The 25,572-nt window shown below is 56.1% G+C and overlaps 2 protein-coding genes across 2 annotated transcripts; one reads left to right on the forward strand and one right to left on the reverse strand.

The window, feature by feature from the left end:
- Window positions 1-7,106: 7,106 nt before the first annotated feature.
- MAP3K10 (mitogen-activated protein kinase kinase kinase 10) lies at window positions 7,107-21,888 on the forward strand (the record flags this gene model as incomplete). The annotated part of the gene is made up of 10 exons (XM_084257421.1): window positions 7,107-7,788; window positions 11,658-11,838; window positions 14,560-14,708; window positions 15,149-15,324; window positions 15,848-16,094; window positions 17,974-18,090; window positions 19,675-19,849; window positions 19,943-20,055; window positions 20,382-21,059; window positions 21,566-21,888. The coding sequence occupies 10 exons, from the start codon at window positions 7,107-7,109 to the stop codon at window positions 21,886-21,888; spliced, it is 2,841 nt and encodes a 946-aa protein (XP_084113547.1).
- Window positions 21,889-22,175: 287 nt separating this feature from the next.
- TTC9B (tetratricopeptide repeat domain 9B) lies at window positions 22,176-24,684 on the reverse strand. Its single transcript, XM_084257439.1, has 3 exons — window positions 24,104-24,684; window positions 23,412-23,594; window positions 22,176-22,557 (listed from the first exon to the last, which is right to left on the reverse strand). Exons 1-3 carry the CDS (start codon window positions 24,516-24,518, stop codon window positions 22,448-22,450), a joined length of 708 nt encoding a protein of 235 aa, XP_084113565.1. The 5' UTR covers window positions 24,519-24,684; the 3' UTR covers window positions 22,176-22,447.
- Window positions 24,685-25,572: the final 888 nt, after the last annotated feature.

Genomic DNA, 25,572 nt, shown 5'->3' on the forward strand with positions numbered 1-25,572 from the left:
CTCCCCGCGTCCTCCCCCTCAGCGCATCCCACCGGTCCGCTAAACCGTCTTCTAGAAAAGCCTGGGGGCTCACCAAGATGTTGCTTGTCCTCAGATCCACTCCTGAGCAGAAGGACTTGGATGACGCCCTAAAGAAAAGAACATAAGGACACGTGAGTAAGACACACCGAGGCCTGGGCTCACCAAGCGCGCCTGCCAAGCGAGGCTGCGCTCTGGGCGTGTGCGCGCAGCTCCGGAAAGGCCCTCGCGTCAACCCTCGTGCCTTCCTCTAGGCTCAGGTGGTTTCTGAAAGTACAGCACTGGAGAAAGCATTCGTCTCCCCAGCGGCCATCCCAATGGACCACAGGCTAAGTGGCTTAAGCAACATCAGGAACATATTTGCTCACAGTTCTAGAGGCGAGCGCCACAAGACCACGTTTGCTTTCTCTGAGGCCTCGCTCCTTGGCTTGGAGGCAACCACCTTCTGGCTGTGTCCTCCAGGGGCCTGCGGTGCTTGGGCATTCCTGGTGTCCCACCCGCCTGATCTCTCCTTACAAATTCTCCAGGCAGGCTGGGTTAGGGCTCCACTTCGAAGGCCTCATTTTTACTTACACCCCTCTGGATCCTATCTCCAAATATAGCCACATGGAGGCACTGAGGGTTAGAGCTTTGATGTATGAATTTTTTTTAAGATTTATTTATTTATGCACACAAGAACTGGGGTACAAGTCATCCGTGCAGGGGTGGGGGTGGGGTGAGAGGATTCACCAGAGACAGAGTAGAGGACAGAACAGGAGGACTGACTGAAATACACTGCTAAGGGGAGCAGTGCAGAGGGTACAGGAGAGATCTGCTGCGCCATGTAGGTAGTAGCTCCCTGGCAGGCTGGGGATCGTACTCAAGCTGCTTTGCTGAGGGAGGGCAGTTGAGGTGGCAGCACTGAGACTTAACCTCTAGGCCACCAAGAAGGCCTGCTTTGAATATTTTTATCAAAAAAAGGGGGGGCCTCCCTGGTGACCCAAGGAGTTAAGTCTCAACACTATGAAGCTCTCCGCATTCAGTGCAGCATGAGTTCAATCCCCAGCCAGGGAGCTGACCCACCTGGCGCAGCAGACCTCTCCTGTTTCCCTCCTGCTCCCCTCAGTAGTGTATTTCAGTCAGTCTGCCTGTTCTGCTCCCCACTCTGTCTCTGGTGAATCCTCTCACACACACTCCCCCAGCACCTCTGACCTGTATCCCAGTTCTTGTATGCATAAATAAATAAATCTTTCTAAAAAAAATCAAGAAGAAAAACTATTAAGACAGAAATAAGGTAGAAAGTAGATAGTAACAAAACCAAAAATTGGTTATTTGAATAAGCTATTATGCTTCAGGCAAGACTGATGGAGAGAAAAAAAATAAAGATACAAATATAAACAAAATATGTAATTAAAAAGGTAAACTAGAAAAAGATAAAAGGGAAAATAACTAAAGATAAAGATACTTTTATTTTATTTTTTTTAAATTCTACCCATTTCTTTTTTTTTTTTAAGATTTATTTATTTATTTTATTTTATACAAGCACTGGGTACAGTCAGAAGCACGGGAGGGTGAGAGAATTCACCAGAGCCAGAGCAGGGAGCAGAACAGGCAGAAGGACCGAAGTACACTGCTGAGGGGAGCAGCGGGCGGCAGGAGAGGTCTGCGCGCCATGTGGGACCCTCCTCCGGTGGCCGGGGAGCAGCCGGGGATCGAACCGGCACTGCAGAGGCTGCGGGCAGCTTCGCAACCCAGCGCTCAACCATTGCGCCACAGGGGAGGCCCAAGATAAAGATACTTTTAAATAATAAAATAAAATATTGAACTCTCTAAACCAAAATATTTGAAATCAGGAAAAAAATTGACAAATTCCTATAAAAACACAAAATGCCAATACTGACATATAAGAAACAGTAAACTTTGAATAGGCTGATAACCACTAAAGAATATGACTTTTTAATTAAAAGAAACCTAAGAAGGTTTAAAAGGGAGTGCCATCAAACTTTCAAACAACAAATAACACCTCCCACATACAAATTATTATTATTTTTAAAGATTTATTTATTTATGCATACAAGAGCTGGGGCACAGGCCAGAGATGCGGGGGCTGAGAGGATTCACCAGAGACAGAGGGGGGAACAGAACAGGCAGACTGACCAAAATACACTGCTGAAGGGAGCAGCAGGTGAGACAGGAGCGGTCTGCCTCATCATGTGGGTTTCTCCCTGGCCAGCTGGGGATCGAACTTGTGCTACAGAGGCTCCGGATTGCTTCAAAGTGTGGTGCTTAACCCCTTGCGCCACCAGGGAAGCCCCATATACAAATTATTGAAGATTAAAAAAAGAAATTAATTTTATGAAGTCATACTAATCCTAGATAAGATTAGTAATTAGATAAGATTTCTAATTAGATAAGATTTTCTAGGCAAACGTAAATTACAAAAATTTAATTTAGGAGAAAGTAATAAATTTGAATAAACCAATATCCATAGAAGTTGAAATTATACTCAAAACCCACCAAAAAGGCCCCAAGCAGCGGTGATCTTACAGTCAAGTTCTACCAAATATGCAAAAACCAGAAAACTCCAATAATTCACAAACCATTCTGGTAGGGGCCTCCCTGGTGGCACAAAGGGTTAAGCACAGTGCTGTGAAGCTATCTGCAGCCTCTGCATCACAAGTTTGATACCTGGCAGGCCAGGGAGCTGACTCACATGGTGCAGCAGACCTCTCCTGCCAGCCCGCTGCTCCCCTCAACAGTGTATTTCAGTCAGTCTGCCTGTTCTGTTCCCCACTCTGTCTTTGGTGAATCCTCTCACCCCTGCAACTCTAGCCTGTACCCCACTTCTTATGTGCATAAATAAATAAATCTTTAAAAAAAAAAAAAAAGAAGGTAGGTGGTTCCCCCAAGTTATTGAACAGGGCTAAGATTTCCCTAAAGCCAAAACTGTGGGGGGGGGTTAGCACAAGAAAGAAAATCACAGGCCCATTCCACTTATACAAACAAATGCAGGGCCTCCCCTGTGGCGCAGCGGTTGAGCACTGGGCTGCGAAGCTGCCCGCAGCCTCTGCAACGCCGGTTCCATCCCCGGCTGCTCCCCGGCCACCGGAGGAGGGTCCCGCATGGCGCGCAGACCTCTCCTGCCGCCCGCTGCTCCCCTCAGCAGTGTACTTCGGTCCTTCTGCCTGCTCTGCTCCCCGCTCTGGCTCTGGTGAATTCTCTCACCCTCCCGCGCTTCTGACTGTACCCAGTGCTTGCATAAATAAATAAGTCAATAATATATATATTTAAAAAAAACTCTGAAAAACAAATGAAAACTAATCCTAAATAAAATACTACTAAATCAAATCCAACAATGATGAAAGAGAGGAGGATGGTCCAACATTACCAGATTAAGATAGAAAAATCATCTAATTTACAATATATACGTTAAAAGCATTCGATAAAATTCAACACCTTAGTTTAAAAAAAAACAAAACAGCAAATCAAAAATAGATTTTGATAAAGGACTTCTACTAGCCATCTACTGAAAAGTCACACTTTATGGTGACACCTTGGAGTCATGCTTATAAATGTCCAGAAATAACAATGATGGTCCATCATCACCACTATCATTCCATATTTTAAAAGATTTATTTTTATTTATTTATGCATACAAGAACTGGGGTTTAGGACAGAGGTGCAGGGGGTGAGAGGATCTTCCAGAGACAGAATGGGGAGCAGAACACACGGATCAACTGAATTACACTGAGGAGGGGAGCAACAAGCAGCCGGCCAGATAAGAGAGGTCTGCTGCAGCATGTGGGTTAGCTCCCTGGCAGGGGATAGAACTTAGACTGTTGCAGTGGTAGTGCTGAGACTTAATCTCTGGACCATCAGAGAGGCCCTATCAAGCTGTTATCAAACAAGTAAGAGTGAGTTCAACAAGATAGCCAGAATCCAGACCAGCATTTAAAACAACAATGACAGTAACTGATTAGAAAAGAACAACAACAATAAAATCCAAAGCATAATTAAATAAGTAAAAGCAATGAAGTACTAGTGAATGAACCAAAGAAATCATGTACAGGGAATGTATACCTATGTTCCAGGATGGAAGGCTCAATATTACAGTTATAATAAATTCTGTCCCGATCAATAACTTATTCATTACAAGACCAATCAGACTTCAAAGGATTTTTAAAATGGACTGGAAAAGTTCCATTCTTCTTCGCATTCCTCTTGCAGGACCCAGCCAGATTTAAAACAAAGCCAGGTCCTTTGCCACGCCCAAGTCTGGGCATCTGCTTGTGTGATCTGCTACCGCTCCTTTGACATGAATCACCTATAAAAAATTGGTAAACAGGCTAATGATGTCTGCATAACACAAGCCCTAGGTTGCTACCCAATTTTCTCCAGGAAGTTCATTTTTGAGGCAATCAGGGGCAAGCTTTCTCATTGTTAAAGGGGAAGCCTTAGTAACAACAACAAAAGGATCTTAAGGAAAAATGTGGCAAATCTACACAAGTGTATTTTATTTATTTTTTTTTATAGAGGCATGTTTTATTTTATTTATTTATTTGTTTGTTTGTTTTGTTTATACATGCACTGGGTACAGTCAGAAGCGCGGGAGGGTGAGAGAATTCACCAGAGCCAGAGCAGGGAGCAGAACAGGCAGAAGGACCGAAGTACACTGCTGAGGGGAGCAGCGGGCGGCAGGAGAGGTCTGCGCGCCATGTGGGACCCTCCTCCGGTGGCCGGGGAGCAGCCGGGGATCGAACCGGCGCTGCAGAGGCTGCGGGCAGCTTCGCAACCCAGCGCTCAACCGCTGCGCCACCGGGGAGGCCCCACAAGTGTATTTTAGATGAGTGTGGCTGATTTAGGGCTCCAAAGTGTGCCAAGCTGGCTACAATGTATGGAATGTGGCAAAGCCTTGAATGCAGATAAAGAAACTGTAAAGATTTCCCCTTTATTAAAGTAACAGTCATAAAGAGGATTACACCTGGGATCAAATTGCTCATTCTGATGAGAATGGTCTCCATTAGAAGTTAGTATCTCCACACCTGGGCCTCCAAGGAGGAAGCATAAGTCCCAGCTTTTAAGATTGCAAAGAAGACTGAAGGTGTTTCTGGACACAAGTGCCCTGTGGAAAATCAACTGTGCTAGTATTTCTATTAGAATCATTATTGGTTTTATAGTCTTCCGATTATAGAATTGCACAGGTTTTGCACAATCTGTTCCAAATTCTATTTTTCCCATAAAACCTTGTTATTTTTAGTGCACTGTTTTTGCAGAACTCCAAGTCTTTTAGCAACGCACATATCAGATTACAGCAGAAACACCTGTGCTCAAAGTGAAGCTGCCCCCCAACTCCTTTCTCTCCCACCCGCCATTCTTGGTAGGTCCTGAGTCTCCCTGATAAGAGGCCGAGAAGACCAGGGACCCACTTCCTGAGAGTGGGAAAACTTCCCTGAAGTCTGCGAGGCGGTTCTCCGGAGTTTAGGGACAGAGCCCACCATTCTTCTCTCTTGTCTCCTCCTCCAGACCCCAGATCACTCAGGAGACGCCAGGTAAACAGACCTAGAATTTTGCTGCGTGGAACAAGGCATTGAACCCCTGTAGGGCTCGGTTTCCTCCTTCGTTCAACGGGTAGGCAGCGTTTTTGTAAATCTCATGGTTGCTGTGGATGTTGTAATTTTAAAGACTTTAGTTTTTAAAGTTTCAGTTCTTGCTTTCAGTTCTTGCCTTGCCATTTATAGTTAGGTGGCCGTGGACAAGTGACTTTATTTCTCTGTGTCATCTGTAAAATGGGGCCTTTGCGAGGATTAAATAACGCGTGTGTGCAGGGCACTTAGCACAAGATGCGCACTACAGCTCCCCAAACTCAAGTTGCTCTTACGGGAGGCGGGGGCTTCTCCAGAACAGTTCTGACTGGGGAGGCAGAGGAACGCCGAGCTGGAGGGGAGAGCAGACGCGGCTGTGATGTCCAGGCACGGCGAACACCTCCTCCCTTCTGCTTCCCACCCCGCCCGGATCTAGCCGTCAGCCGGACCTCCTAGCTTGCTGGAGCCACCCCCCAGCTCCGGCGATTTGGGGGGCGGCCTCCCGCGCGCTGGGTCGGAGGGCGGACTACATTTCCCGGCGTGCACCTCGGGCCGGGGCCCGCGCTGCGGTCCAGCCACTGGGACCGAGTCCGGACCGAGTTAGAGGATCCGGACAGCGACCGTCATTGAAGCGGCGGCTGCTTTTCACTTTGTGAAGCGCGTCTGTCACCGTCAATCCCAACTTAGGCCGCGGCCCCCGCTGGGTCAGTGAAGCGCGCTTGGTCCCCTTCTCTCTCCAGGGGCCCAGCCCCCCAGGTCCGAGCCAGGTTCATCTCCCCAGAAGGGTCGCTTCGACCCTTCGGGGTCCCCACCGTGGCCCGAGGCTGGCAACCGGGCTCTGGGGACCGGGGGACCAGGGGCCGTGCTCGAGGCCGCGCAGCCGGAGACTACAACTCCCAGGCGGCACCGCGGCGGCGGCGGCGGCGAGCACGTCACTCTGGCACCGCCGGCGGCCCCGGGCAGCGGCGCGGGCGGGGGCAGGGGCTGGGGCCGACCCGGAGGCCGGTGCTGAGGATGCGGGCCGCCCGGCCAACCCGCGCGTGAGGAGGCCGAGGGGCGCGCCACCCCGTCCCGGGGCGGCCGCCCCCGGGGCCCTGCCACCCCCGCCCCGCCCGGCGGTCGTGGCCCGGGATGCGGAGCCGGGGGCCGCCGGTGGAGCTGCGCGGGGTGAGAGGCGCAGGGAAGGGGGCTGCCTGCTTCCCTCGCCCGCGTCCCCCACCGGCTGGCCCCGGCAGGAATTCGGGACCCCCACGGCCAGCCCCTCTTAGCATCCTGTTATTTGGGGGAGACAGGTGAACCCGCCGCCCTACCCCCACCCCGCCCCTCCTTGACAGCGGAATCAGAAGGGACGACCCTGCCCTTTTCAAGGCTTCTCCTTGCTCCTGCGGAGGGCCCCTTAGCCATGGCCCCCAGGAGCCCCCTGAAACCTGCAGAGACTGCTCCCCATCCTGGCCGCCGGGGCCCGCCCTCTGCACCCCGCGGGCAGCCTGTGTGAAGCGGCCTCCCGCAGCCCCCGGCCCCTCCCCCATGGAGGAGGAGGAGGGGGGGGCGGCCAAGGAGTGGGGCACGACCCCCGCGGGGCCCGTCTGGACCGCGGTGTTTGACTATGAGGCGGCGGGTGACGAGGAGCTGACCCTGCGGAGGGGCGACCGCGTCCAGGTGCTTTCCCAGGACTGTGCCGTGTCGGGCGATGAGGGCTGGTGGACGGGGCAGCTTCCCAGCGGCCGAGTGGGCGTCTTCCCCAGCAACTACGTGGCCCCCGGCGCCCCTGCCGCGCCCGAGGGCCTCCAGCTGCCCCAGGAGATCCCCTTCCATGAGCTGCAGCTAGAGGAGATCATCGGGGTAGGGGGCTTTGGCAAGGTCTATCGGGCCCTGTGGCGTGGCGAGGAGGTGGCCGTGAAGGCCGCCCGGCTGGACCCTGAGCGGGACCCGGCGGTGACAGCAGAACAGGTGCGCCAGGAGGCCCGACTCTTTGGAGCCCTGCAGCATCCCAACATCATTGCCCTCAGGGGCGCCTGCCTCAGCCCCCCTCACCTCTGCCTGGTGATGGAGTATGCCAGAGGGGGTGCACTGAGCAGGGTGCTGGCCGGTCGGCGGGTGCCCCCTCACGTGCTGGTCAACTGGGCTGTGCAGGTGGCGCGGGGCATGAACTACCTGCACAACGATGCCCCTGTGCCCATCATCCACCGGGACCTCAAGTCCATCAACAGTAAGTGATGTTCTCTGAAACTTGCTTCCACAGAACCTTATAAGGCCATGGGGTGGGAAATGAGGACACCAGAAAACACGGCAAGGGCATTATGCCTTCGTGCCAGGTGGACAGAGAGGTTCAGGCGGTGGTTCTGCTTCTCAGCTAGAGTGACAGTAGCTCGATAAATATATACCAGGGACATGGGGACAGGCCTTGGTTTCCCTGTCTGAACAGGACAGATACAGGACAGATACAGTGTCTGCCCTCATAGCTGCCCACTGTCAAGCCACGGTGGCAGTGTCCACCAGGCAGGGACAGAAAGACCCAGCCTGGAGGCAGGGCTTCCCACCCTCGGCACTGTAGTTGTCTGTCTGTCCATCCTGTGCGTCCTAGATGGCTGAGCAGCTTCTCTTGCCTTCACCCACGAGATGCGCCGAGCTTTCTTCACCCTTCAGCTCCAGATATGACAACCAAAAATGTCGCTTGACATTGCCACATATCCCCTGGGGACAGAATTGCCCCCATTTGAGAACCTCTTCCTGGAGTCCTCCTAGGTCTCTGCCCCAGCTGGCCCAGGCAAGCTGGAAATGGTGAAGGAAAGGAATGGGATGTAGCTTACATAAAAGCTTCCTCCTCCCTGGCCTATCACAGACTCTTGAAAGTTGATTGGTTGGTTGAATAAGGACCAGGGCCAAGTGGAAGGGAAGGTTCTCCAGGACCCACATCTACATCAAGGAACTTCTTCTCTTGATGTCAGCAAATACCCGCTGAGCGCCTATTAAGTAGGATCCCACAGAAAGCAAGACAGCCATGGTTTCTCCTCTTCTACCTCGTGTGCTTCACACAAGATAAGAGATTTCATCCAGTAGCCAGATATTTCCAGAGGGCCTGACCTTGAGCCCCACCCTTAAGGAGACAGCAGGGGGAAAGTCCTACCTCTCCATCAATAGTGAAAGAGATCTGTATGTTCCCAGCCTCCTTCCTGTCAATTCTACACCTTGAAATTGGTTTGGATCCACTCCGCTACTTTTATGTTTGTTGCTGTATACCCCCAACTGCAAGTCCCCAAGCAAGGGGATGAGTCTTCCTTGGTATTTGTACCCTTAGATAGCTACTAAGCCCCCATGGTGCACCAAGCCCTGTGCCAGGGCTGGGGAGTTAGCGAGACAAACACAGATGGCCCCTGCTCTCGCTGATCCTCATGCGCTAGCTCCCTTGAAATGCTGGCAGAATGCAAGCAGCACTGCAGCGCGCTCCGAACACTAGGGCCCTTTCCCAGCCCTTCCTCACCCCTGCTGCTTTACAGCCTGCAGGTAGGGTTAGGTTTTTCTGTAGCCAAAGCCACCTGGGCAAAGTGTTGGTTGGTCAGCTCCTTAGGCCAGGACTGAAGCAGAGCACACCAGCCTCCCCTCAGCTTCCCCCGCTCCGCCCTCCCTGTGGGACTCCTCATCTGATATCACTTATCCATTGGGTCATTCAACCAACAATTCTTAAGCATCATTGTCTACTAGGCAGTGTCCTAGGCTCTGGGATTACAGAAGTGAACAAGGCAAGTGTCTCCCCTTAAGGAAATTATAGTCCAGGAAACAGAAATAGATGATTGATTGGTATTTAGGAAGGGAGGGTAGTATACAAATTCATTATCAGGGACTCTGAAAGAAATGAGGCAGATTAACAACGAGGCGGGGGGAGCTCTTTAGGACAGATGACCAGAGAAGGCAACTTTAAAGCAGAGATCAAGTCTTGCAAGTCCTGAGCAAAGATCCTGCTGTGGAAGAAGTATGACTTGTTGGAGAAACAAGGTGACCAGAGGGGTTAGAACAGCAAGAATGAGGCAGAAGTGGAAGTGGATGAGCTCAAAAAGGTAGGCAGCGACCAGGTCACAGTGAGGATTTTGGGTGTTCAACGTAATAGAAGTCACTATGGGTTTTTAAGCAGAGCAGACATGATCAGAGAGATATTTTAAAGGGAGCTGATGCAAGTGTGATTATATGGGTGGTGTGTGTGTCCTCTATTACAGTGTCACTGTACAACTAGAGAGGTAGAGTCATAGGGAGAAGTCTCAGGAGGCTTCTAGGAGCAGGGGGCATTGGGGTCAGGTTCTAAAGAATGGACAAGATTACCAACTGTGTGGGCCGGGCAATGCAGCAATCTCTCTAACTCTCAGTTTGTTTGTTTGCCAAATGGGCATGATGGTAGAATTACCTTATTACACCAACCGGAGAAGTAGCCAGAAATGGTCAAAGATAAAGGTGAAGAGAGAAGGAACAGTTATGGTGACACCACACACTAATAATATCAGGGCTTTCAAAGGTCCTATTGTTACTCCAGGTAATAAATATTTACTGCATTCCTGTAAGGTAAATACTATTGCCCTCCGATCTAACAATGGAGAAATGTTAGTGTTAAGATTAACTAAGTTTCAAAAAAAAAAAAAAAGATTAAGTTCATTGATGTTTATGTAGCTAGTAAGTGGCAGAGCTGGGATTCAAACCCAGATAGGACAGTGAAAGCCTCTGTTAGAAAGTAGTAAGGGGCCTTCCTGGTGGCACAAGGGGTTAAATCGCAGCACTGTGACACTATCCACAGCCTCTGCAGCACGAGTTCGATCCCCAGCCAAGGAGCTACCCACATGGCGCAGCAGACCTCTCCTGACTCGCCCGCTGCTCCCCTCAGCAGTGTATTTCAGTCAATCTGCCTTTTCTTCCCCACTCTGTCCGGTGAATCCTCTCTCCCCCCCGCACCTCTGGCCTGCACCCCAGCTCTTATATGCATAGATACATAAATCTTAAGAAAAAAAAAGAAAGTAGTAAAATATCATAGCAGCTAAATATAGCAGTTAAGAGCTCGGGTTCTGATTATTTAACTAGTTCAAGTCTTTGCCCCGCTTTCTAGCTGTGTAATCTTGGCCAAGTGACTTCCTCTTTTCCTGAACCTTAGTTTGCTGGTCAGTAAAATGGGTTGCATGCTAGTGAATTCGTGTAAAGGCTGAGCATTGCGCCTGGGGTCCAGTAGACTGCTGAGAAGCACTGTCCATGATTGTCGTTGTTGGCGATGACCCGGGCAGCAGGTGAATGGAGCTGTCCATCACACATGTGGCTGCATCCGTCAGATTTTGACACAGAGATGCGATGTGACAAACTATCACTAAAACTACTTGTTGTCTTGAGGCAACAGATATCTATCACTTGCTCACACGTTCGCAGGCCAGGGCAAGGGCACAGCAGTTTGGGCTGGGCTCAGCCAGAGAGCTTTGCGCCAGGTCTCTCTTGCCTTCCTTGGGCTAGCAGGTTAGCCGAGGCACGTTCTTGTGGTGATGGCAGATGTACAGGAGGGCATGTGAACACGAGAGGCCACTTGAGGCCCAGGCTTGGAATTGGCTCTCTGTCGCTTCTGCCTGATTCTGCTGGCTACAGAGTTCACATGGCTAACCCAGAAGCAAATGGGCACGGCGGGGGGGGGGGTGAAGGGGGATGTGCCCTGCCTCTTTACTAGAGAAGGCTGCGCAGTCACACAGCAGAGAGGGTGACACAGAAAGAAGCAGAATTGGGGCTGTGGGCACAGTCTACCATGGGGCGGGGGGTCAAAGGTGGGAGGAAAACCACCTTCATCCCTTCTGCTTATGGACTGCTCATGCCTTCGGGGCGGTTGGGCAGGCCTGGACCACTGCCTTTCCTGAGCTCCAGTGCCCAGACTGGAGTCAGGAGGGAGGGGGCTAGGGAGTGCTCCTGCAATCTGGGGCAGGGATCAGGCCCTCGGGGAAGGGCTCACAGGTATCCCAGGTTGGAAAGGGGCCTCAGGTGAGGTTAGGCAAGAGAATAAGAGGTTCTGCATAAGCAGGGTATGCAGCCCACAGGCTAGGGTGACCTCCTTTCTTCCACCCACAGTCCTTATTCTGGAGGCCATCGAGAACCACAACCTCACAGACACGGTGCTCAAGATCACAGACTTCGGCCTCGCTCGAGAGTGGCACAAGACCACCAAAATGAGCGCAGCGGGGACTTACGCCTGGATGGCCCCGGAGGTTATCCGTCTCTCCCTCTTCTCCAAAAGCAGCGACGTCTGGAGGTGCAGATGGGGGGCCTGGGAGGCCTCCTAGAAATTGGGGCAGGGTGGGGAAGATGGGGGCCGGGGTAGAGTGGGAGGAACAGTCTCCCACTGAAACCAGGATCTGGGCCTAGCAAAAGGGCCTGTTGACAACACCACAGTGGGTGTGTGCTCCACTAGCAGACATGGCAGCTGAGGACAACCTCACTTAGAGTAAAACACCCCAAAATGGGGAACAGGATGCTAGCCCTAAAGGCCCCCAGACACCATCCAGTCCCCCGCCCCTACTTGTCAAACAGGAAATTGAGGTCTTTGGCGAAAACCACCCATCCAGCCAGCCAGCCAGCCAGCCATCTGCACTGGATGCTAGGGATACAGCAGTGGATAGAAACAGACATGTTTCTTGTCTGCAGAGATAGTAAACAAATAAATACATTTATAAGAAACTGAAAAGAGCTGTTTTAAGTTAAAACCACAAGGTAATTCTTAAAAGATGATCAAGTAATCCTCCAGAAACAAAAAATTAGTGTTAAGTGCTAGGAAGTTAAATGAAAAGCACCCCAAGGGCCGCTGGATGACTTTGGGGAGAGCTTTGCTGAGAAGTGACACTTGAGCTAGGTTCTGAATGCCGAGAAGCAGCCGGCCATGTAGGGCTTGGGGTAGAGGGGAGCATCTCAGGCAGAAGAACAGCTCCCACAAAGGTGGTGCTGATGTGAGAACGAGCTTGGTGTCTTCCGGAAACAGCTGTGAGGCGCTGTCAGGAGAAGCAGGCAAGGAGGAAGGTGCTAGGAATGGTGTGCTGTGGGGAAAGCGCCGGAGGGCAGCACTGGGAGTCACTGACTCCTGATTTCTGGCTAACTGGCTGGAGGGCCGTTTCTGAATGACAGGATCTGACAGAGGGTTGCAAAGGCTCCCTGGGCTGGAGGCGGGGGACTGGGTAATAGGGGTGAGGGCAGTCAGGGCTGAGGTGTTGATCACCCACAAGACTTGGTGTGACAGCAGAAACTTCCTTTTTCTAAGGGGTGGGGTTAGAGGCAAAAGGGTGGCAAGCAAACCCAGGGCAGTCCCTAGCTGAGGCTCCCGGTGGAGCAGCAGCCAGTCATGGCTTAGGGATGCACAGATCAGACAGGAAGGGGCAACTAGAGCAGCACAGGCCCTTGGCTCAAAGTCCAGACTGGTTCCTGTCAGGTGTTCATGTCGCTGAGTGAACTAAATGCTAAATTTCAGCAGCAAGAAACAGAAAGCCCGTATGGAAACAAGACTCAAGTTTTTGCTCCCATGTAAAGCCCAGGATTGATCCGGTGCCCCCAGCATTAGGGACATGGGGGTTCCTGCATCAGGGTTCCTTAGCAGGGGTGTCCTGGATCTCGGGAAGATAACTCTTCCAGGGTGCTGCTGTCTTCTCCTTTTCAGGAGATGCCCCCCAGATATCAGTAGCACTGGCCAGTCGTTACTGTCCAGACATGCCCACAGGTCTCCAGGCTGGGGAGAGGCGAGGGGTCCTGCCACCTTCCAGTCACAAGCCTCTGTTTCCGCCACCTGTTCCTCCATTCCCAAGTTCACTTCATGGTCCAAAATGGCTGCTTGAGCTCCAGCTTTTGTGTCCGCATTCTCACCAGTAGGAAGGAGAAAAGAAGGAAGGGCAGCCACCCCTTCAAGGATACTTAAGTTAGCTGCACGCCACACGTCTCCCACATCCCGCTGGCCGGGACCACTGTCAGATGGGCACGCTCGGCTGCAGAGGAGGGTGCTGTTTCAAGCAGGCCGGCTCGAGCTCTTGGTGCCGAGACGGGGGAGGCAGGGCAGGTTGTGTGTGTCTTGTTCTGGTGCCTGACACGCGTGCATGGAGGGGGAACGGCCCTACTACATGTTAGGTACAAAATAGTGGTTGGATCCAGAAGGAGCACAGTTTTCTAGAGACGATGGACACGCAAGTGATAGCAGCACCACGATGCGTGTGTGGGCGTGGGGCAGCGTTCAGGGCACTGTGGTGGCCGACGCCTCCATCCACTAGCTGTGTGACCGCAGGCAGACAGCTCAACCTCTCTGAGCTGGCACCTACTCATCCCATAAAATGGGAGGGTGATGCCAGTCATCGTGCCTTACCAGGCTGTTGGGAGGGTGACTGAGTGCCAGGCACATGCCGGCCTGGAGTAAGGCTTTATACTTGTTAAATGATGTTAACTTGATTCTAGAGGTTAGTGGCGAAGGTCCTATGGGGACATAGAGGAAGGCCCCATCACCAGCTTTGGAGCTTATGGAATCAAGGAAGGCTTTCTAGCTGCAGAGGGGGCGCCTGAGGTATCACTTAAGGACAATTCCGCGAAGTCTAGAGGGATCTTGCCAAAGGGAACAGCATGTGCAAAGGCCGGAGGTTAGGAGTAGGGCTTGTTCAGCTGTTCCGTGTAGCTGCGAGGTAAAGCCGGTGTCTGCGCACAGAGCCTGAGCGTGTTAGAGGGAGGCTGCAGGGGTCACCACAGGGCAGAGCTAAGAAGGGTGGATCCGCACGGAGGGCTCAGGCAGGGGTGAGGGAAGAGAGCAGAGCAGAGGCAGCGTGTCAGAGAGCCAACCACCGCATCTGTTTGAGATGGGGCCGACGGAAGCAAATCAGGTTCTTGTGGCCTCCTCAGCCAGGTTGGCTGCTGGGTGAGGGAGGCCCACCGCGGGCAGGAGTAGGGCTTGGGGTATCGGAGAGGGTTGGAGTGGGCTGCAGCCTCAACCCTGCCTCTCCCCCACCTGCAGCTTTGGAGTGTTGCTCTGGGAGCTGCTGACGGGGGAGGTCCCCTACCGTGAAATCGACGCCTTGGCCGTGGCATATGGCGTGGCTATGAACAAGCTGACGCTGCCCATCCCCTCCACTTGTCCCGAGCCCTTTGCCCGCCTACTGGAGGGTGAGCCGGGGCCCCGTGGAGTGGGTAGGCTCAGCTTGGGTGGCAGGGACCCTGGGGCCCAGACTTTACCCCCCTTCACACCATCCCTTCCGGTGGGCCCAGGAGTGAGGGAGAAGGGGCTGAAACCACTGGGCCATGAACAGTCTCCCCCAGAGCTGCCCCCAGACCCTTTTCCTAGCTGGCTCACAGCTCTTGAGAGCAATCTGCTAGATCACCCTGGGATCCCTCCCTGATGCCTGATTCACCTCCTGTCAGGGAACAGGTGTCCAGGCGCCTCTCCCGAGTTTCACCGACAAATGTCTGGAATTTGACCTTGAATCCCTTCCCTTTGGCTCCATGGAAGTAGTTTGTCCACAGTGCCTTAAAGACCTGCCTTGCACGGAGCAGAGCAAGACACTGACCTCTCCACTCCCACTGCTGTCCCCCTGCCCCCACCCCAGAATGCTGGGACCCAGACCCCCACGGGAGGCCAGATTTCGGCAGCATCTTGAAGCAACTTGAAGTCATCGAACAGTCAGCCCTGTTCCAGATGCCGCTGGAGTCCTTCCACTCGCTGCAGGAGGACTGGAAGCTGGAGATCCAGCACATGTTCGATGACCTCCGGACCAAGGAGAAGGTGAAGGCAGGGGTGGGGCGGGAGGGTCAAAGCAAGATGCCTTGGGTGGGGCGGATCCCCTGTCCCTGTGCTCACTTCGGGGTCCCTGTGGGCCAAGGGCCCTTGCTTTGCATATTGAGAATAGGCGGTTTCGTGCTGGTGGGTCAGGAAGACCCACCCTGCCCTGAGACCCACAGTGACGAGCCTGATGTGTGGGCTTGGCTTTAAGACACTGCAGCAAAACGAGAGGAAGAGAGGCGGCCAGGAGGGAAGGGGATATGTGAAGAAAAAGATCTGCAAAGTATAGATGATTGTGGCGCTTGGGTGGCGGCTAGATGGGTGTGTGATATTCTCTCTGCTTTTGTGGATTGTTTGAAGTTTTCCCAATTGCAGAAAAGAATCAAAGAGAAAAAGAAATATACCCCCCCTTTCTTTGGGCTAACGGCCCCCTGCCCAGGCCCCCAACCTGGCTAGCGGATCGTGGCCCCAGCCAGACCCCTGGGGAGAGTAGCCAAGCCTCTCCCCAGCGTCCCCCTGCCCGCAGGAGCTCCGCAGCCGGGAGGAGGAGCTGCTGCGGGCCGCGCAGGAGCAGCGCTTCCAGGAGGAGCAGCTGCGGCGGCGGGAGCAGGAGCTGGCCGAGCGCGAGATGGACATTGTGGAGCGCGAGCTGCACCTGCTCATGTGCCAGCTGAGCCAGGAGAAGCCCAGGGTCCGCAAACGCAAGGGCAACTTCAAGCGCAGCCGCCTGCTCAGGCTGCGGGAAGGCGGCAGCCACATCAGCCTGCCCTCGGGTACCACGCCCCTCGCTAACCCCCTGAGCACCGGGAGGGGGCACCCCAACCCAGGGTTCATCTCCGCCTTTTATATCTTAAACACTTTTATTGCTAAATATAGCCCACGTATATGAACGTTGACCAAAACCCACACCGCTTAGTGGGTTTTTACTATAATCACCCCATGAAAACAGACCTTATAGCCCCCTAGAAGCCCCCCACAGGGACCCTAAACAGTCCCCTGCTACCTCTATCTTGACTTTACTTTTTTTAAAAAAAGATTTATTTATTTTTTTATGCACACAAGAGCTGAGATGTAGCCCAGAGGGGGTGGGGGTGGGGGTGGGCGTGTGAGAGGATTCACCAGAGACAGAGTGGGGAGCAGAACAGGAGGATCCACTGAAATCCACTGCTGAGGGGAGCAGCGGGTGAGGCAGGAGAGGTCTGCTGCGCCATGTGGGTAGCTTCATAGTGCTGACACTTAACCCCTTGGGCCACCAGGAAGGGCCCTATCTTGACTTTCGATCTTTTCTTTATGGTTTTGTCTCCCAGCTATTTTTAACATCTTTTAATCTGCTCCCCACAACTGACCCCCTCTCCCCCAAATCTTGTGGAGGATCTGCCGCTCTTACCCTTTAGGGTTTGCTGCAGCTTGGCTCTGGTAACTTGCATCCCCTGGTATCACTTAACATGTCCCTTTATCCCCTGAATTTCCTGTAAATTATAATTTGGCTAGAGGTCTTTGCTCATGTGTGGCCATTTTTGGCCTACAAAAACAGAAGTTTCACGGGGATTAACCTAATGGCTGCATCTCAAGGTTTAATCCAGTTCCAGTCCAAGTTTGATTTTTTTGGTCTGTTTTTTGCAAAGACTGTTTACCAGGTAAGGCCTGGCCGCCTCTTTGGCACGTTACAAGCCACAGAGCAGTGCTCAGAAGAGAACTGGCAAAGGGAACCCAAAGATCTAACAGCCACATTCAAAAGGGAATGAAGCAGGGCCTCCCTGGTGGCGCAGGGTCAAGCACAGCACTGTGGACTGTGCGCAGCCACTGCAGCATTGATTCTATACCCGGCCGGCCAGGGGCTACCCACCTGGCGCGCAGACCTCTCCTGCCTCTCCCGCGGCTCCCCTCAGCAGCGTGTTTCAGTCAGTCTGCCTGTTCTGCTCCCCGCTCTGTCTCTGGTGAATCCTCTCTGGCTGTACCCCAGTTTTTGCATGCATAAATAAATAAATCTTTTCTTAAAAAAAGGGAGTACGTCAGGTGGAAGGAATTTTCATAGTATATTTTATTTAGCCCAGTCTGACCAAAGTGTTAGGATTACCCATGGAATTACTACCCTCAAATCTTTGGAACGCAGCATGTGATCTTATATTTATGGCACATCTCCATGTGGGCACACACTTTTCATCAAAAATGCTTGACCTGTGTTTAGATTTCATAACATTTACAGTTGAAAAGGTAGATTCACCTGCCCAAGGTATTCCAAATCAGCTTAAATGTTTCCAGTAACTGAATGGAGTTTCTGTTCTAGCAGGTAAACTAAAATTTTTCACAACCAAATAAACAAAGGTGGCTCTCCAGTTCCTTGGGGCACACACCAGGCCAGGTTAATGCCTGTTGGACCCTCAGGCCCAGATCCACTACCAGCTAGCCAGAAGCTCTTAAATGTGAGTGGGCCTCAAGGTCCCTGGAAGGCTCAGTACCCCACCATCGAACTGCTGCACCTCACCCCTAAAGCTGCTAAATGTGCATTTGCAAGAGATTTCCCATTGAGGTCCACAGGCCCCCTGAATCAGGCAAACAGATGGATTTCCCAGTCTACTGTTCCTTCTACAAAGGGCCTCTCTCTGTGGATACCCATGCAACCATCTGCTTAGGAAAGTCTCTTTTCTGCAGGCTTCGAGCATAAGATCACAGTCCAGGCCTCTCCAACTCTGGACAAGCGGAAAGGATCGGATGGGGCCAGCCCACCTGCAAGCCCCAGCATCATCCCCCGGCTCAGGGCCATTCGCCGTGAGTATTTGCCCAAGGCCCAGCACTCAGTCAGCAAACTTCTCTGAGTACACACCTGGCGCCCAGTCGGAAGAACAGCCAGCGAGACAGGCAGGGTCCCCTCCTCGCCCCCATCAGTGGAAACAAGCAGGATACCTCCAGGGGTGCTAAGTGCTGTGAAGGAGATCAAGGGAGGGGACGAGAGCTGCAGCTGCTTCCCACCAAGGAGGCTGTGTGAGGAGCTGTGGCTTGAGCAGGGACCGGCTTGGTAAGAAGGAGCCAACCCAGCCAAGATCCGAAGGAAGAGCGTGTCCCTGGCACAGGGAACAGCAGAGGCGGAGGCTGGGAGGTGGGAAGGTGTGTGCCCGCGTGTTTACCAGCCCGGAAGGAGCAGAGTGAACTGAGAAGGAGAGCAGGAGGTTTGCCGTCCGAGATCACTCTGCAGGCAAGGCCATGATGCCATCAAATTTACCTTTTTCCTCTGGCTGCTGTGAGGCACACGGACTGGAAGAGGGCAGCCGTGAGGGTGGAGACAAATGAGATAATGGGGCTGGGCCAGGATGGGGGCCCGTCCAGGGGAGCTGGCCGCAGTGGGGGGCTCCAGGACAGAGGTACGGCCGTGGGGTTCCCTGGTGAGGCGAAGGGTACCAGGGTCACCCTGAGTCTGTTCTGCCCATCCTTCACCCTGGCCCTGCACGCCCCACACGCTTCTGTGTGCGCGCTTGCTTCGTGCCAGGCCAGGGCGCTTCCATGGGGGCCACAAAGACGAACAGCCCTACAGTTGTGACCGCCAGAGTGAGCGTGCATTCAGAGTATCGCGCGAGCAGGAAAGGGGGAGCAGACGACTCCAGACGACCGACTAGCCCAGGCTTGAAGGCCAGCAGCCAGCCAGGCCAAGAAGGGGCGGAAAGGGAACGGAATTCCAGGCGAAGGGAACAGCCTGTGCACAGGCGTGCAGGCAGGAAAGCCCCGCCTGGGAACAGGTCGGCGTGGGCCCCAGCCTCTGCCTGCGTGTCCTGCCCCATCTCCTCGCTCCTCCCCTCCCCCCTGCGCCTGCTCCACGCACTCCCTCACCTCCTTCAAGTCTTTGCTCAAAGTCTCCTCAAGTGTTGAGGTCTTTCTAACTCCCAAACCCTTTGCCTGCTTGCAGTTTCCCCCAGTTTCCCACCTTCTAACACCCTCCACAATTCACTTACCCAGTGTGAGTCTAACCTGTGAGCCCTTAAAATGCAAAGGGCCCAAGGGCAGGGACGTTTGTCCGCTTTGCCCACTGTTCCTTTCTCCGCACCTGTGCCGGGGCTGGCACACAGCAGGTGCTCAGGAACCTTGGGGGCCTGAATGGACGGTTGAAGGGCTGGGCTGTGAGAAGTGACAGATGTGGCAGAGGAAGTCAGTAGGAAAGAGCCTTGAGGGGACTTTGTCCTGCGAGCAGTGGGGGGCTATGGAAGGGTCTGCAGCAAGGAGGGGGGGGTGGTGAGTGGAGGTGGAACCCAAGATCCCTTCGGTGCTAGGTGGAGGGTGGACCCAGGGTGGGGAGCGTGAAGCTGGGAGCCCAGTGGGCACAGACTCCAAGACCCAGGGGCCAAGTGGCTTCTCCCGTTCCAGTGACTCCCGTGGATGCTGGGGGCGGCAGCAGCAGCGGCAGCAGCAGTGGTGGCAGCGGGACATGGAGCCGTAGTGGACCCCCAAAGAAGGAAGAACTGGTTGGGGGCAAGAAGAAGGGCCGGACTTGGGGGCCCAGCTCCACTCTGCAGAAGGAGCGGGCTGGAGGAGAAGAGAGGTAGGGGGGCAGGAGGAGCCGGCTGTGCCCAGAGCCCCACCCCCAGGCCCAGGTGCCAGAGGGCCAACCTCCCATCTCTGGTGCCCCCTGCAGGCTGAAGGCCCTGGGAGAAGGAAGCAAACAGTGGTCATCAAGTGCCCCCAACCTGGGCAAATCCCCCAAACACACCCCCATTGCCCCTGGCTTCGCCAGCCTCAACGAGATGGGTAAGAGGGCGAGGGCGCCTTCCAAAGGGAGGAGGAAGGGCCCTTCCCTGGCTGAGGGGGATTGTAACCCAAGACCAAGGGATGACCCCTGCCAGGGCTGGGGAGAGAACCGGGTCTCGGGCGCGGAAGGCGTCAGGCGCGAGCAGGCCCTCCCTGCAGTGCGGGCTCGTTGCCCGGGCTGAGGGGCTTTGGGAGTAGGAAGCTTCCAGAACCACGCTTGGTGTCCGCGCTGGAGGGGCCGCTGGGGGCCGGCCCTCGCCACCAGGTCCCCGGGGCAGGGCGCCAGGCGCCGTCCCGGAGTCGATGGCGGCCTCTCCCCGTTGCAGAGGAGTTCGCGGAGGCCGACGGAGGCAACAGCGTGCCCCCCTCCCCCTACACCACCCCGTCCTACCTCACCGTGCCGCTCCCCAGCGAGCCCTCCCCGGGGGCGCCCTCGCCCCCCGCGCCCCCCTCCCGGCCGGGGCACGGCCGGCGGCGCTGCGAGCTCGCGCTGCTGGGCTGCGCCACGCTGCTGGGCGCCGTGGGGCTGGGAGCCGACGTGGCCGAGGCCCGCGCGCCCGACGGCGAGGAGCATCGGCGCTGGCTCGACGGCCTCTTCTTCCCCCGCGCCGGCCGCTTCCCGCGGGGCCTCAGCCCGCCCGGGCGCTCCCCGGGCCGCCGCGACGACCCGGCCCCCGGCCCGGGCCTGGCGCCCTCGACCACCCTCGTGTCGCTGTCCTCGGCGTCCGACTGCAACTCCACGCGCTCGCTGCTGCGCTCCGACAGCGACGAGGCCGCGCCCGCCGCGCCCTCCCCGCCGCCCTCCCCGCCCGCGCCCTCCCCCGCGGCCGGCGCCAACCCCCTGGTGGACCTGGAGCTCGAGAGCTTCAAGAGGGACCCCCGCCAGTCGCTCACGCCCACCCGCGTCACCGCCGCGCGCGCCGTGAGCCGCGGCCACCGGCGAACGCCGTCGGATGGGGCGCTGGGGCAGCGCGGGGCGCCGGAACCCGCGGGCTCCGGCCTGGGTGAGTGGGGGCCCTTCTCCCTGCCCCACAAGGTCCGCGCCCCAACCCAGGGGCGACCCCCTAGATGCCAAGGGGACAACTCGGGGAGGAAGGGCGTCCAGGGGCCCTCACTGCTGGGGGTTCTGCGAGGACCCCCGAAACGGCATGGGGTCAGGAATTAAGGGCCACGGCAATACCACTGCTGGCGCCCAGCGCACTCCAGCCAGGCCCTGCTCCCCACACGATGGCAGCGGCGAGGACGGCTGCTGGCGTGGCTCACTCCGGGCCTGCTGCAGGGCCCGGGCTGCTTTCACATTACCCTGTGTCTGAGTTGACCCTCCCCTGTGTGGCGAGGTGCAGTCACCCCTCCAAGTCCCCCCACCCCACTCAGAGACAGCGTCCTGCGTCCGGTGGGCCCAACAAGACCAACAGATTTCTCTAGAGAAGTCAGGAATTCCAACTTTGACCTCAAGTCCTGACGGGAATCTCCCCCACCCCCCCACCCTCTTCTGATTCTCTCTTGCCAGGCCCTCGAGACCCCCTGGACTTCCCCCGCCTACCCGACCCCCAGGCCCTGTTCCCCACCCGGCGCCGGCCCCCCGAATTCCCTGGCCGTCCCACCACCCTGACCTTCGCCCCAAGACCCCGACCGGCTGCCAGCCGCCCCCGCCTGGACCCCTGGAAACTGGTCTCTTTCGGTCGGACACTCAGCATCTCACCTCCCAGCAGGCGGGACACCCCGGAGAGCCCCGGGCCCCCCAGCGTGCAGCCCACGCTGCTTGACATGGACATGGAGGGGCAGAGCCAGGACAGCACAGTGCCCCTGTGTGGGGTCCATGGCTCCCACTGAGGCCCACCCCCACCGCCCGCCTGGGCAGCCATGAATGTAGCGTCCCAGGCCCCACCCCAGCCCACCAGGCCACGAGACAGGGGAGGCCCTGGGCAGGATACCCACTCTATTTATTGGGGGAGGGGTGGAGGGATCACTTAATTTATTCCTTTGTACCCAGGGGGTGGGGCCCTGTGCCCGCCTTGCATTGGGGGGTGGGGGTGGGCCGGGTTACTCAGGGACAGGGCATCGTGGGGGATTTGGCACAAAATGAAGCATTAAAGGTAACCCCTGCCCCCTACTGCGCTTGGCTGTGTGTCTTTCCCCAGCCGAGGTCCTGAGCCTGTGCCATCGTGAGTCAGCACCCCCCACCCCATGCTCCCTCCCTAGGCCTCCCTAGGTCTCTGGTGTCTGGGGGTGAAGCTCAGATCCATGTCCCCACCCTGGCCCCCACAAGAACACCACACAAAGAGGTTATGGTCACCAGTGACAAGTACTTTACCAGCGAAAACATGAGTCAGGGGAAGTTACAGGGTGACGTTGGAGGGAGTGGGGGTAGGGACAGTCCCCCTAGGTTGCCTCAGCCAATGACATCCCGAGTCCCAGCCCCGGCCCCACTGTCTTCCCTCTGGAGGCTGCAACGGTTCATCTTCAGCTGAGTCAGCTGGATGTAGCGTAGGACATTGGTGTCTGCGGGGGAGGTGGGCAGGGCATTATCTGGGTGTCCCGGGACAGCAGGTGACAGCTGCACCACTTCGGCTCACACCTCCTTGTCCCCAGCCTTCAGCGGCTCCCCCACACACATGGTATTGCCAGAGCCCTTCTCCAAAAACCCAGCCACAACAAGCAGAGCGGGGGCACTTCACACCTCCGGGCTCTTGCTTTTGCTATGCCTCCTGCCAGGAAAGCCTCTGCTCGCGGGCTCCTGTCACACTTCTACTCATCCTCCAGCGACATCTGCAAGACGTCTGCTCTCTGCAAACCACTTACAGCAAAGCCAATCTCGCCTCTGCTCCTGCACCCCTGTGTCATGCACCTGTTGTGCTCTTAATTCGAAACTGAGTATATTGTCTGCACACACACACACACACATACACCCTGACTATGACTTCCCAGAGGGCAAGGAACAAGCCTCCAACACTTTCAACCCCCCACCCCTCAACCAGCACCACCAGTATCCTGACATTGCCCACCTGGGGGTCAGTCTGCCTCCTGGCAAGTGCTCGGCAGGTGTGGGCAAGCAAGCAGGTGAATGAATCGGTAAGCGTGAGAAGGGGGAGTACCGGGGTCGGTCAATGAAAATGGGGTTGGGCGGATGGGCGGCATCAGGGTGGGTCCATGAAGGGAGGAGAGGTGATCTATGAATGTCAGAGGAAGCACAGGTGAGGGGACGTCTGAGTGGCAGGTGGGTGGGTGTGTCCTGAGTAGGCGGCCGGGAAGCGATGGGTGGGTGGACCAGCACTCCCTCCAAGCAGATGGGCCCTGTTCCTCCTGGCCTTGCTTCCTCTGCTCTCGCCCCTTTCCCTGCTCCCCCCGTCCCTCACCTGTGGGCTCCCGGCTGCGGGCCTCCTGCAGGTAGCGCAGCGCACGCGCATAGTCGCCCAGGTGGTAGAAGGCAATGCCGGCGCGGTAGGTGGCCTTGAAGTTGCCCTGCTGCTTCTCCAGCACCTTGAGGCAGTACTCGCGCACGCGCTCATAGTTCACCAGCTCCGACTGCAGCAGGCAGGCTGCGGGGGGCGCGGGAGCCGGAATCTCACGGTCAAACGGCACCTCCAGGCCTCCGGGGCTTCCTCCTCCCGCCTTCTCCCCCCGCCCCCGCCTGTCCCTAGGGCCGCCAACCTTCGGACCCATCGGAGCCGAGCCCATCTGCGCCGCCGCTAGAGGGCGCGAAGAACCCGGAATGAGCCCGCGGGCGACCGGCTGGGCGGTTTCCGTAGGGGAGAGCGCTAAGGACCGTCCCCGCGGTGAGAGTGGGGCCTTGGTTGGCTCATCCAGGGTAAGTTTTTCTCACCCTCGGTTTGCGGTGGCGGCCCAAAGCCCCCGATTCCCAGCTCCTTCCACCCCTGGGGTCCCCTCCACCTCCAAACCCCCTCCTTGATCAAGTTCTGAGGTCGCCCGCCCCCATAGACCCCAGTCCTGACCCCGTCAAGCCTCAGCCCCCGCCCGCAAAGCTTCCTGGCCGGCCTCAGTCCCACCCCCTCTCACAGGCACCCCCTGCGCCCCCGACGGCCCGTACCCGTGAGAGAGTCATAACATTCCACCTCCGTGTTCTCCACCAGGCGCCGCTGCTCCTCGCTGAGGCGAGCCGGTCCCGGGCCGGTGGCGGGCCCGGGGGCAGGGGCAGGCAGGCCTCCGGGGCGGGACCCCTGGGCCGCTTTCAGCTGCAGCAGCGCCCGGTGATACTTGCCGATGGCTTCCCGGAACTTCTTCTCTCGGTAGCAGCGCTGGCCCTCCGCCTTGAATGCCACGGCGGCTCGCAGGCTGCTGTCGAGCGCCGCGCCCAGGCCCCCCGACGGCTCTGGGGCAGGACCCGACCGAGCCGAGCCATGGCGGGTGCCCGAGCCCGGCGGGGAGAGGGCGGGAGGCGGGCGCGGCGGAGGCTCCGGGGCAGCGCTGAGCATCAGCACCGGGGACAGCGCGCCGCGCTGCATTGTGGGAAACTCCTGCGGCCGCCGCTGCAGCTACCGCATCGCCCCCCGCGGGGCCGGTCCCCACCCTTTCTCCGCCTCCGCACCTCCGGCAGCCGACTCCGGCTGCCCCCTATGGGTCTAGAGAAACCCCTCAAGAATTCGGCGCTCTCTCCTTCAAATCAGGCCCGGCCTCTCCCTTCTCACTCCACTTACCCACCCCACTCTCCTGCTTGCTCTTCTCCCCCATCCCCAAAGCTCCAAAAAGCTTTCTGGAAGGAAAGGACAAGTCTGGGGGAAAGAGCAGGAGGATGTCAACCTCGTGGAAAGATGGTTTTCAGCCCACTAGGCATTTGGCACTTTGGATAAAAACACAGGCTATGCACTCAAGCTGCCCAGAACCAAATTCTTGCTTTTTTCACTTGTTGTGTGGCAGGAAAATTGCTTAAACTACCCAGAACTCTGTACCCTTCTCAGTAACATGGACAATGATAGCCTCCTTGGAACTCATTCATTTGTGTCCTTCCTGTGCCCAGCTCTGGGCTGGATGATGCTGGGACATAGCAGGGACAAACAAGGCCGCGGGTCCTACACTCACCGGTCCTCTGGGCCGGTGTGGAGACAGGCAGTGGCCAGAGGGCACCAGGTCGGAGTGGGCTAGCCTGAGCGGCACAAGCAGAGGGGTCCGGGAGTCACCACGGGCTGAAGCCCGGAAGAGGTGCTGCCTTGGCTGAGGGGGTGAGTAAAGGCTTCCTGGAGGAGGATGTGACTGTATGAACCAGGGAGATCTGCTTCCTGCCCTCATTGAGCTCACTGTATGGGGAGGAAAACCAGTGGCAAAGCTGACAAGTGGCAGCCCAGAGTGAGCAGCACGAATCAGAGTGTACAGAAAAGGAAAGATGTGCGAGCTTTCAGGAGACAAACTAGGGGTGAGTGGGGTGATTATCCTCCAACCCTCCTAGCCACTGACTTAGCAGAGAGACCCTGGCTAGGTTCTTTGATCTTCTCCCAAAGAGTGAGCTTACTTCACAGTGGAGTGTGGTGACTAAATTGTATTACACAGGTAAAGCACTTAGCT

The sequence above is a fragment of the Talpa europaea genome (assembly GCF_964194135.1).
Source record: "Talpa europaea genome assembly, chromosome: 16".
Classification (NCBI taxonomy): Eukaryota; Metazoa; Chordata; class Mammalia; order Eulipotyphla; family Talpidae; genus Talpa; species Talpa europaea.